General features: G+C 43.4%; 1 protein-coding gene across 1 annotated transcript in view; it reads left to right on the top strand.

The window, feature by feature from the left end:
- The window catches only part of Vtcn1 (V-set domain containing T cell activation inhibitor 1), a 62,743-nt gene extending 50,627 nt beyond the window's left edge, over positions 1–12,116 (top strand). The window contains exons 4-6 of the mRNA XM_028753039.1: positions 3,633–3,911; positions 7,802–7,971; positions 10,486–12,116. Of these exons, the coding sequence (XP_028608872.1) occupies positions 3,633–3,911; positions 7,802–7,926 (404 nt within the window). The 3' untranslated portion in view covers positions 7,927–7,971; positions 10,486–12,116. The remainder of the gene's footprint in view (positions 1–3,632; positions 3,912–7,801; positions 7,972–10,485) is intronic.
- The last annotated feature ends 292 nt before the right edge of the window (positions 12,117–12,408 follow it).

The following is a 12,408-nucleotide window of genomic DNA, read 5'->3' as shown; positions in this document are numbered from 1 at the left end:
TCTCTCTCTCTCTCTCTCTCTCTCTCTCTCTCTCTCTCTCTCTCTCTCCCTCCCTCTCTCCCTCCAGGGTGTAGAGGGTCTCTCTATGTTGCCTTAGCTGGCCTGCAGCTCACTAAGTAGACTAAGTTAACTGTCAAGCTCACAGAGACCTGCCTACCTCTGCCTCCCAATTACTAAGATGAAAGATAGGGAGCACCACCCCTAGTTAATGAACGTGGTCTTTTGAAAGTAGACCCTACCATTGCTAATAGGAAAAGCTCACAGTCTGTCCCAGAATATTTCTATACTAATGAGGCCTGGGCCCTCATCTGAAATCAGTCCCTCCAGAGACTCCTGATGAGAGACATTTTAGGAGAGATCCAAAACAAGAACCAACCAAACTAATGCTGTTAATACAAACTCAGTAATACAGCCCCATTGAAACCCACACCTCTGTGCCAACGCCATCTACTAGATGTTTTCTGAATGTATATATGAGGGACTCAGATAGATGCGATGAAGCATATGAAGATTGTTAATAAGCAAACGTGACCACCCCTCCTTTCACAGCGCTTCTAGTATAGCGATTACAGAACTGAAGGTCTGCACAGGGGTACCAATTACTAACGTATAACAAAGAACACCTAAGGGAAGGAGAAATGGAACAGTTGAGGGGTTCACAGGAAGAAAAAGACCACACCCCAACACACATGAGAGAAGGATAAGAAGCCCTCATGGCAAAGGTGAAAGGGGCCTTGTAGGAAGCAGAAACTAGCCTGTACTCCCCTAGTCTTTGAAGGACTTCCTTGAATACCTCCTGGGTATATGTAATTCTACAACGCATAGCCCTAGAGTCAGAGGCAGAGGTGACACTTAGCGCTCCCATTCTGCCCTGTCAGGATATGTTGGAGTAGTGAAGTCACCTTTCAAACACACCTAACCAATGCCCCCTCCCATCATCAGCAGTTGTGTGTGGAGAGCACGTACCTCCTGGCATGCCATCCTGATGGGGGAACTTTTCCCTACCACCGTCTTCTCCACCTCTAACAATGAGAAGAACATCATGTAAGTCCCAGTAGAAAGGCACCCTACACTTTACCTGACCAGGTATTCAAATTGTGAGAGCCATAAAGAGTATGGAAAGACTGAGAAAATGTCACAGTCTATAAGGCCCTGAGGCAACACAATTACTGAAAACATAAAGATTAGATTCTGGAACAGCAACAGGAAAAACAATGTTAATGGGTAAAATACAAATCAAGCCTGAAGTATAGTTAACAGAAACGCTGGTTTCTCAGTTTCAAGATACAATGACCATTTAACCTGCTACATTAGAGGAAACAGACTGGAAAATGTACAGGAATTCTCTCTTGCAGAATTCTGTCTTTGGAACTTATATGTAAATTTAAAGTTGTTCACATAATGAAATCTATTTGTATGTTAACTTTTCTAAAAATTAGTAAAATAGGAGAGCCTGGAAAGATGGCCCAGTGGTTAAGAGCACTGGCTCTTCTTCCAGAGGACGGGGGTTTGATTCCCGGCATGCACACGCAGATCACAACCATCTGTAATTCCAGCTCCAGGGGATTCCGGCCTCTGCAGGCAAGGCATGCACACAGTACACATGTACATATGCAGGCAAACGTTCAAATATATAAAATAAAAATAAATACACCTTTTTAAAGAAATTAGTCAAAGTAAAATAATTCCAAAATTTTAAAGTTTTAGCATAGATATCATCACAGATAACCACAGAGTTATGGCGGCACTGAATGGATTAATATCTAGGTTGTACTTCTGGTACAAGGTGTATGCTCAAGACTCATTTCCCACATTATCTCCTAAAAACCCGTTCCGTCCCGGCTCCAAGCACGTGCATCTCCTCTCCTTTACTGTGTGCAGGCTTGCTGGGAGTAAGGTAAAGAGCAGGACGTCTATATCCTCAGCATGGGACACTGAAGGCAAGGGGATCAGGTACTCCTGTCATCCTTGGCTCTGTGGGGAGTTCAAGGCCAGCCTGGTCTATGTGAAACTGTGTCAGAAACAAACAAGCAATAGCAAGGTAAAAAAAAAAAATCCTTTAATTCTCACTCTGCACCAGCCTAGCCCTGAGCAAAGAAGCAGCTAAATGGCTTAATAAGTTGCTGACTGCCTGGGGGCCTAGCAAGATGACTCAGCAGGTAAAGAAACTTGATGTTCAAACCTGTCAGCCTGAGTTTGATCCCTGGAACCCAAGTGTCTTAGTAATTTTTCAATTACTCCAGAGACACCATGATCAAGGTATGGGTGTTACAGTTTTAGGGGATGAATCCATACCATCATGGCAGGGAACAAGGCAGCAGGCAAGCAGGCATGGAGCTGGAACAGTATTTGAGAGTTTACATCTGAGTCAAAGGCATGAGACAGAGAGAGAGACAGAGAGAGAGAGAGAGAGAGAGAGAGAGAGAGAGAGAGAGAGAGAGAGAGAGAACTAGCTTGGAATGGTGTGAGCATTTGAAACCTCAAACCCCATCCCCAGTGACACATCTCCTCCAACAAAGCCACACCTTCTAGTCCTTCCCAAGCAGTTCCACCAGGCTTATGAGCTTATGGAAGCCATTCTCATCCAAACAACCATATCATGTAAAGGTGGAGGGAAGAACCAGCTCTCCAAAACTACCCTCCAAGCTTCACGGGTATGCTGTGGCACATGTACCTTCACAATCATCTTCATCATCATCATCATCACAACAATATCTTAAAATATTAATTGTGGACTGCCTTTCTGCCATAATAATAAGCCCAGAGCCCTAACACTTTCTGCAAGTGTCACTCTGCCTGGATAGAGGAGAAAGGATATCTTAATTTCCAAGTGTTACTTTAATGAGTAGCATTTCTTAGAATACAACAAATACCTACCATTCTATTCATGGATATCAGAGCTAAAATCTCTACCCAAACAAACTTCAAATCCCTATGGTGCCAAGGCCTGTGAATAGGCCTTCTGTGGTGAAAGATGAATGTTGTTTGTTCTTTCTTATTACCCTTCCCTCTTTACCTCAAAACATAAGACTCAGAAGCCTTCCAAGACCCTATTGTCCTAAGGAAAGAGACTCCTCCTCCTCCTCCTCCTCCTCCTCCTCCTCCTCCTCCTCCTCCTCCTCCCCCTCTTCCTTCTTCTTCCATGATCACTGAGCTCCTTTTACATGAAGATTATCGTAATGCTAATATACATGAAAGTCAGGCCCCAGGAGTTTGTGGTACTGGGCAAAGGGTTATAATACATAGTGATGCTATGAGAAAGCTATGTCCACAGCATAATGGGCCTCACACAAACACTTCTGTGAGGATGTGTTGAGTCACTTCAGTGATAGAAGTGATTGTTTTATGTTTTTAAGACCCAGCACTTTAGCTGGGTGGTAGTGGCACATGCCTTTGATCCCAGAGTCAGAGGCAGGCAGATCTCTGTGAGTTCAAGGCTAGCCTGGTCTACAGAGTGAGTTCCAGGACAACCAGAGCTACACAGAGAAACCCTGTCTCAAAAAACAAACAAACAAACAAACAAACAAAACCCAAACCAACCAACCAAAAAAGACCTAGCACGTATGGCTTTTTTTTTTTTGTCTAATCTATCTCCCCCTGACACTTATCCCTTTTGACCTTTGACCCTGCAGCCTTCAGTATGCCAGAGATAAATGTGGACTATAATGCCAGTTCAGAGAGTTTACGTTGCGAGGCTCCTCGGTGGTTCCCCCAGCCTACAGTGGCCTGGGCATCTCAGGTTGACCAAGGAGCCAACTTCTCAGAAGTCTCCAATACCAGCTTCGAGTTGAACTCTGAGAATGTGACCATGAAGGTCGTATCTGTCCTCTACAATGTCACAATCAACAACACATACTCCTGTATGATTGAAAACGACATTGCCAAAGCCACCGGGGACATCAAAGTGACAGGTGGGTCTTCTGAGGCTTCCCATGATGCTGGAGATGAAACCCAGGATCTGGGGGATACTAGTCAAGCTCTCTATTCCTAAATACACCTGTAGGCCTCTCCATGTTTTCTACATGTATCATTAGAAAGAAAATGATATGTCAATTAAAACCACATTTATCTAATACATACCAGGGTACAAAAATCTCTAGTCTGCCAGAGCCTCTAGAGCAGTGGTTCTCAACCTGTGGGTCACGACCCCTTTGGTGGGAAGTCAAACAATCCTTTCACAGGGGTTACATATCAGATATTCTGTATATCAGATTTTATATTATGATTCAAAACAGGAAAAATTATAATTACAAAGTAGCAACAAAATAATTTTATGACTGGGATCACCACACATAAGAAATTGTATTAAAGGGTTGCAGCATTAGGAATGCTAAGGAACCGCTGTGCTGGAGATTTTGAATGTAATTCTAGTTGGCACTGATCTTTGTAATCAAAGCCTAACACTACACAATACTTATAGCGTATCGACTAAAAACGGTGAGTGAGACTGGCATGTGATGCATATCTTTAATCCCAGCCCTCAGAAGGCAAGTGGATCTCTGGGAATTTGAGACTAGCCTGATCTACAAAGTGAGTTCTAGGCTACCTAGAGCTACCCAGAGAGAGACACTATCTCAACTTCCTCCCTCCAAAAAGGCATTAGCTGATTTAATCTCATCTTCTCCCCACCCCACACCCTGGTTTTTTTTGGAGAGCTTTAGGATTCAGAGGCTCTTCCTAACTCAGGGGGGCTACTTGGGTGCAGTGTAGAGACGCAATGATTATTTGGCAACTGGGACATGTTTGACTGATATACTACATCCTAAATTCTTCCAAAATCACGAGATCCCAACTTACTCTTGAGAAGATTTTGAATCTGAAGATCAAAGACCTACCCTCTGACTCAGTCTTACTCAGCATCATGGGACTGGATGCTGATCTCACCAATGTTGACTAAGACTGACCACTATTCAGGAAAATCTGAAAAGCCTACACTGAAGTGGCCTCTTAGCAGCCTGTCTTAGTCACCCTCACCTGCCTGCAATACTTTTAGTGCATGCCAAACCTAGGAGGAAGCCAGTTCCAAGAAGAGCCAGACTCAGCTGGGGCTTCCATGGTGTGGGTCCTTATGCTTCACTGAATCCTCTTCTCAGAGGGTGAAGTTTGCCATGAGAAGTTCCTGTCAATACCAAATCTATAGCAATGCATATATATATATGTATATATATACATATATATACTTATATGCATATATATATGCATATGTATATATATGTATATATAGTATGTTTGTACATTTTCAGTATCTGACAGAGGATGACTGAGTTTAACTGAATAAATTATATTCATAACATCTTATGTTTTTATTAAAATTATGTTAATGAAAGTTAATCTATGGAATGGCAAATTACATACCTAATAGGATGTTAAGACATATAAAGAAATCTTATAACTTAACAAAAAATTAAATAGCTGAATTTTAAAGGTTTTGGGTTTGGGGGCTAGACAGTCAGACCCGGGGCCTTGTGCATACTAGGCAAGCAGTCTTCCACAGGATCACGTCTCTAGACACAAACAGCTGATTCTTGTTGCCTGTCTCCATTTTCCATATGTGTGCTTTTTCATTTTGGTATGCATATAACATGCATGTGCATGTTTTTCATGTGTTTGTACATATGTACACATGATGCAATCAACAGAAAATAGTATGCTCTAAAAATAGACTAGCCACATCATCTGACAATTATACTTTTAGGTCTATTAAAAAAAAGTCTTAGATAAATATTTGAAAGCTTATGGCAATAGTAATACTATTTATAACAGTCAAGGAAATAGAAGCCTGAAGTGTCCATTGATGACATAGATAACAAATGGACAACATGAATTAAATATAGTAAATGCACATTCAATACAGAATATCTTATGTCTGCATGGATGTGGCACCTGTCAATAATAAATCTGATGGCCTATGACTTAGGCAGGAAATAGGAGGCAGGACATCCAGGAAGAGAGAGAATTCTGGGATAGAGCGAGGCAGGAGATCCACCCAGGAAGATGTGAAGAGACAGGCACATGGTACCTGAGCACAGGTAAATAGACATGTGGAAAAATGTAGATTAAAATAAATGGATTCTCCTAAGCTATGATTCTAGTCAGAGAAGAGCATAGCTACATGGTCGAGCTATTTGCAAATATATTTTGAGTCAGTGTCTTATTTTTGGTAGATTGGGGCTGGGAGGTAGAACCTCACTTTGACAGCACACAGCAGAGTACTAATCATCCTGGATACTTGTGCCAAGTATGTTCATAGTACTTTAAAAAGCCCATGAGATACTTAGGTAAATGGTACAAATATCATTAAAAACTTAATCCCAGTATTAATATGGAGCCTCTAAGAAAGAGTTAATTGTGACTAGAGTGGAGCAGTAGGGACGAAAAATTCAAGTTAGCTCATAAAGATGGAGAAAATGAGAGGTTAAGAAGGCTTGAAATCAGGAGCCTGTGGCAGTGGCAGGGAGGAATTGTGAGCATAAGAAAAAGGAAAGAGAAAAAAATCAAAAGTTGCTTAAATAAAAACAAGCAAACAAACCAACCTATATTTTCTTTTATTGGTTATTTTATTTACATTTCAGATGTGATCCCCTTCCCCCAATCCCCCACCCACCCACCCAGGAACCCCCTATCCTATCCCCCCTCCTCCTGCTTCTATGAGGATGTGCCCCCACACACCCGCCCACTCCCATCTCCCCACCCACAAATTCCCCCCCGCCCTGGGGCATCCGGCCTTCACTGGACCAAGGACTTCCTCTCCCACCTATGCCTGACAATGCCATCCTCCCCTATATATACAGCTGGAGCCATGGGTCTCTCCCTATGTGCTCCCAGACTGGTGATTTAGACCCTGGGAGCAAACCTATGGATCTTGATACACCAAATGTGAACGTCAAGAAAATTAACAGCAAGAATGAGTTTGATATCACTATCCAGGATGTCTAGGAATCTGATAGCTGTACCAACAAAACAGGGACACAGAAGCAACACGAGGGGAGAGAAGATAATGGTTTAGAGATGTTTCTCTTCAAACACCCACGGAGGATGCAGGCAGAGATGCCTGGTACTTGCAGGCCTGGGAGGCTGCAGCCCTATTCTATATATTTCATTCTACGAGACGGGATCCCTGGGTGTATAACCTTTCAGTGTCCGTTTTCCTATTGGGCTTGGGTGGCTCTATTTTTATTTGTTGTTTGCAGCTAACACTTATTGAGTGGCTGTATGCCAGGCATTGTTCTAAGTCACTCATGAGCTCTCATAAGAACCCTGTGAGATAGGCTATTCTTATTTTAGCTATTTTTTGTAGAGGAAAAAGAATGGAGCAAATGTGTATTGAGTTAGTTACTGAAGTCACACGCCTACTGCGTGACAGAGCTGAAATAGTGATGTGAAATTGGACTGTCTAGGGAGAAGGGACTAGATGGTGAAATTGATACTTCTGTATCATTTTATAGAGGCCTGATGAAATCTGATTGCACAAACCTGTAAACACCGCTGCCTGGGGAACCTGTACTCCAAAATCAAGGGACTGTCTAGGGCCAGTTGCTTAGCTTCATTTTCCTATATTAACCGTAGGAACGGCTTCATTGGTGTAGCCTTCCTATTGGCCACATCCTCACTGAGATGGCCACAGAGTGGACTTTGCTCCATAGACCAGGAAACCTCTGAGTCTAAACGGGTGGAAGGGGCAGTGGAACAAAATCGCCTTGTTAAGAATCAATTGCTCCATTTTTCAGGTGCTCGATCCTCGTCAGTGAAGTGGACATCCAGCCTCTCTGTGTCTCTGAACTTTTTTCCTGTCTTTTTACAGATTCAGAAGTCAAAAGGCGTAGTCAGCTGCAGCTGCTGAACTCCGGGCACTCCCTGTGTGTTTCTTCAGTCTTTGTGGCTGGCTGGGCACTCCTAGCTCTCTCCTGTTGCCTAATGCTAAGATGAGGGGCCTTGGCCACACAAAAGCATGCAAAGTTACTGGTACAACAGGTGAGGTAAAAGCACAGAGAGTACGCTGGATGGGTAGTAGCCAGCAGCGTTCTTAGTAGCCTCGCCGTTTCTCCTGCCCTAGACTAATTGTTAGGAAACAGAGTCAGACAGCCTTCGACACCAGCCACAGGGAGGACGATGCACTGATGTTAGGTCAAGGACTTTGTCCTAGAGTTGTGAAAGGCAAAGGTTTTTAGTGTCCAGCACTAACTAAGGGCAGAGACCTAATTGGCAGATACGAAAACCAACTCCACACAATCCAACCATTTATGTAATTTCAAACACCTATTCATTTGCTGAGTCATTAATGGATTCAAAATTACCTTTTCAAAGAGTAAGTAAGAACTGTTTAGCCCTGACTAATAACCCTGGGCTTTACTGTTATTCACAATGAGGGTATGTAATCCCTGGGTAAACGATCTTTTCCCCACCCCAACCCTAGTCCTTCCACCTTGGGCCCTGGTGACTCACCAGCTAGCCCTCCTGCTGAGATGTGTTCTCTGGCTCCAATTACTGACTGGACATTCCCGTCTAAATGTTCTACTGCAAGTAAAGTTTGCACAGCAGTGGGCTGTGGCGATCTGGTCAGCTCCCACATGAGCTGAGGTTTCCTGAGGCTCACAGGGCCAGTGGTTTCATTCTGACTGTCCTCTATCCCTCATGTCAGCTGTTGCCATGGAGCCCACAGGGCTCTCTCAGACTGATCCATTTGTATCATCTTATATCCAAGCTAATTCTAATTTAAAATTCTGTATTTTATTATTTTATGTACATGGGTGTTTTGCCATGTGTGTGTCTATGCCTCACATGTGTACTTGGTGCCCATAGACCAGAAGAGTGTATCAGGTTCCCTGGAACAGGGGCTATAGGCAGTTGTGAGCCACCATGTGAGTGCTGAGAATCCAATCTGCATCCCCTGGAAGAGCAACCAGGGCTCTTAACCACTAAGTGACTTCTTTAACCCAAAGTCTAGTTCTAAATCCTTATGTTTGCACCTTCCTCTGTCTCTCTGTCTCTGTGTCTCTGTGTCTCTGTGTCTCTCTCTGTCTCTCTCTGTCTCTCTCTCTCTCTCTCTCTCTCTCTCTCTCTCTCTCTCTGTCTCATTTCTCTCTCTCACAAGAATGAAAGTACACTGTTTCCCTCTGGGGTCTCCTTGCTCTGGAACCCAGAAAGGGTCTAGACACAAGTCATCAGAGCTACTGTCTCCAGCTGAGCAACCACAGTCCTCTATCTTCTCTGAAATACAGCACGCCACACACACACACACACACACACACACACACCTCTTCTGACATTGTTCGCTCCCTCCCTGCCCCTTCTGGGAAATTTATTCTATAGCAGTTCATATCCATGTGTTCTTTTATCCTTTGCAGAGAAATGCTTTTCAGCCTAAGCCCCATTTCCTGAGGGCCCTGAAGCCCGCACTCACCTGGCATGTGTATAGGCACATCCTATCTGCTCCGAGCACTGTGTGTTCCTTGCCCAGATAGTTAAGATCTGGAGGCAGGCAAGACCTGTGCATTTGTTTCTTATCTTCCCTTCTGCTGTTTTCTAAGCTCATAAGACAGTGTGGTGTAAGAAGTGGACTCTACGTAAGAGAACCTGTCAGCTGCCATCATTTCTGACCCCATAGCTCTCTGCAGAGGGAGATGTCCCCCAAGAAACTGCTCCTTAGGGATTTGACAGGTAGAAAGAGGAACTCTATCTCCCTCCCCTGATTCCTGCTTTCACTATAAATGAGTTGTTTGGTTTTTAATAAGCAGCAACTAGATAGCATGGCCTGTAGAGTATAGTTTATTTGTCCTTTTTTCTTATACCCTTGGAGCAATAACTTTCAGCTTTGTAAAAAGTCGTGTCATATATGTAAGAGGGGATGTTCACACATAGCACGTGCAGAGTTGCATACATGCTCAGCTGCCACTTTGTTCTCTGTAGAAAGTAGCTTTCTCTACTGAAGAATAACTTTAAACCAAATAGATTTTTGTTTGAGGTTTTTGGTTTGGTTTGGTTTGGTTTGGTTTGGTTTGGTTTGGTTTGGTTTGGCTTGGTTTGGCTTGGCTTGGCTTGGTTTGGTTTAATTCAGGTTTTTTGTTTTTGTTTTTGTTCTTCACTAAGATTTCTAAAGTAAAGGGACAGATTGTTACTTCAGACACACACTATTATTGGCTATAATGCATTAGGTCCCACACCCTCCAGCTAGGAATAGAGGCAGATGGTGTCTTCCAACCTCACCCCAGAAACCTGCCATGTCTATTGCTCTGAGGACCCACTTCTCTCCTGAGACTAGAACTGCAGGGTCTTCTTTTAGAATAAAATTTAAGCCATCATCCTTCCAGCGCAGACCACAGACTATGGACTGTGGTCTGCAGGCCACAGTAGAACAGCAGAATACAGAAAAATAAGCCCATTTTGAAACAGGAAGTACACTAACACAAAGACTAGGGAACGAAGACTCTGGGTTCTCAGTAAACATCAGCCAACTGTCTATCATGGTATCTTATTGTGTTCTTTCAGAATCCCAGGGATCTACAGAAATATTTTCCACAAGACATGACCTAGTTTTATATTTCTAGAAGAAAATGAATTCATGTCTAGAAGTCTGGAGTGAACAGACAGGAACAAGATGCAAAAGGAAAACAAAAGCAACCCACAGATGCCTCTGATAAGAACAAGATGGACCTAGAAAATAATTCAACCAAACTAGAGTGTAGTAAGCGTGCTGTTACAATGTGTGTTGGGGTGGGTGTTTTCCTGGGTCTCAGGGACCTCCTCTTACCCATCAGCTCCTGCGTGAGGATGGGCTGTTAATGATGTCGCTCTGAGTGTTCCTGGATGGTTTCCATTGCCATATACTCATTTCATATTCTGCACATTAAACCATAGTGCACGCTGTGAAAAGCTGCTAATCAGCCACCACTTCACCACTCGGCGGTGGCAGTGTTTGAGTGACAGGCCCAGTGATTCACTTCTCATTAGGATGCTTTCAAAAGTGCTTTGGCGTCTCCTCCCACCTGACAAATGCCAAACATATAGGGAGGTTGATCATAAATTTAGGGAAAACAAAATAGTTGAATGATGCTGATTTTCCAAATAATCCGAATAACTTCTCCCTTGAGCAAACAAATGCCCTGTTATTTCTCAGATGATGCTGATTTGTGAATTGGCCCAGGGTAAGGTGCTGTCTTCATCTTGCTATGTGGCCTTATGTCATCATAAAGTTTGAAGTTTCTACTTTCTATCCTGCATGGAGAGCTGTAACTTCAACTTCCACCCCCCATAACACTGGGAGTAAACCAGGGTGATGTCCTCCTTCTTATTCCCCATGTGATAGTTGGCAATGTGGAGAGACTGATTGTCACAACTAAAGGAAGAGGGATAACAGGGTCACTGGTGTCTAGAGGAAAGAGCTCAGAGATTATATTCAACATATCTCACTGACTAAGAATTTACCCAACTCCCATTGCCAACCACATCAAGGTCAGGAAATCCTGAATTGGAATAAGAAAGATCCAGAAGGTGAGTGCAAACAAACCCATTTGTGTCCTGACAGTGGACACCTACTTCCGTCTCTGGCTACTGTTCAGAGACTCAGGTCTCTGCATTGTGTGACATCCTTTAGTGAACCTACATGGGAAATTCTCCACAGGATTGTCTTCAGCTCACTGTACTTCTGAATCCCCTCCCTTTATTCTGTGCCACACAGCAAGTTTGGCTTAATCACTGCCTGATTTCCATTTCAAGTTCTCTGCATCTGGATTTTAGATCTCAAGACTGTGGACAAAATATTAGTTAAGGCAACAAAAGCAAATCTTCCTTGAAATATGCAGAGACTTCTGGGCTTTGCGAGTTCTGTTTGTTTTCAGGGTGCTAGAGATCAAACTCAGATGCTCATATATGTTAGGTAAATGCTCTACCACTGAGTTTCACCCCGGCTCACACAGAGACTTATGGAAGAAAATGGGGCCATGCTCTTTGAAATAGAGCCTTGAGGGGTGAAGCTTGGATGGCAAAGAACACTTCTCACCAGCGCCCTCCCCACACTTCTTTGTCAAACACGGCCTCCCTGGACCTCGGATCACCTTCTCTGTACTACATTTTGTTAAAGAAGGCTTGAAACCATACAAGAGAATTATTAAATACACATCTTTTATACTTCTGTCTGCCTGGTCTGTCACCAAAGGTGAAAACAGAGAGACAGATGAAAAAGAGAGGAAGTGCTCTAAAGAGGAGTACCTCCTACAGAAAACAGGCCTTCCACAAGGTTGCATAAGTGGCAACGAGTGGGAGTCTGTGTGGGCTGAGTGTCCAAGTCTAGGCACTCAAGAAAATTCCTCCAGGCTTATACTTGCCACGCCTCTTTCTATCAGGGAAAACAGTTATGGCTCTTGATTTGTGATAGATAGCTCAGGGGAACATATACAATTGTATGCACTAGTG

This window comes from Grammomys surdaster, unplaced genomic scaffold (genome assembly GCF_004785775.1).
Source record: "Grammomys surdaster isolate TR1022 unplaced genomic scaffold, NIH_TR_1.0 125941, whole genome shotgun sequence".
Classification (NCBI taxonomy): domain Eukaryota; kingdom Metazoa; phylum Chordata; class Mammalia; order Rodentia; family Muridae; genus Grammomys; species Grammomys surdaster.
The sequence above is the reverse complement of the archived record's forward strand: the minus strand, read 5'-3'. Positions and strand labels throughout refer to the sequence as shown.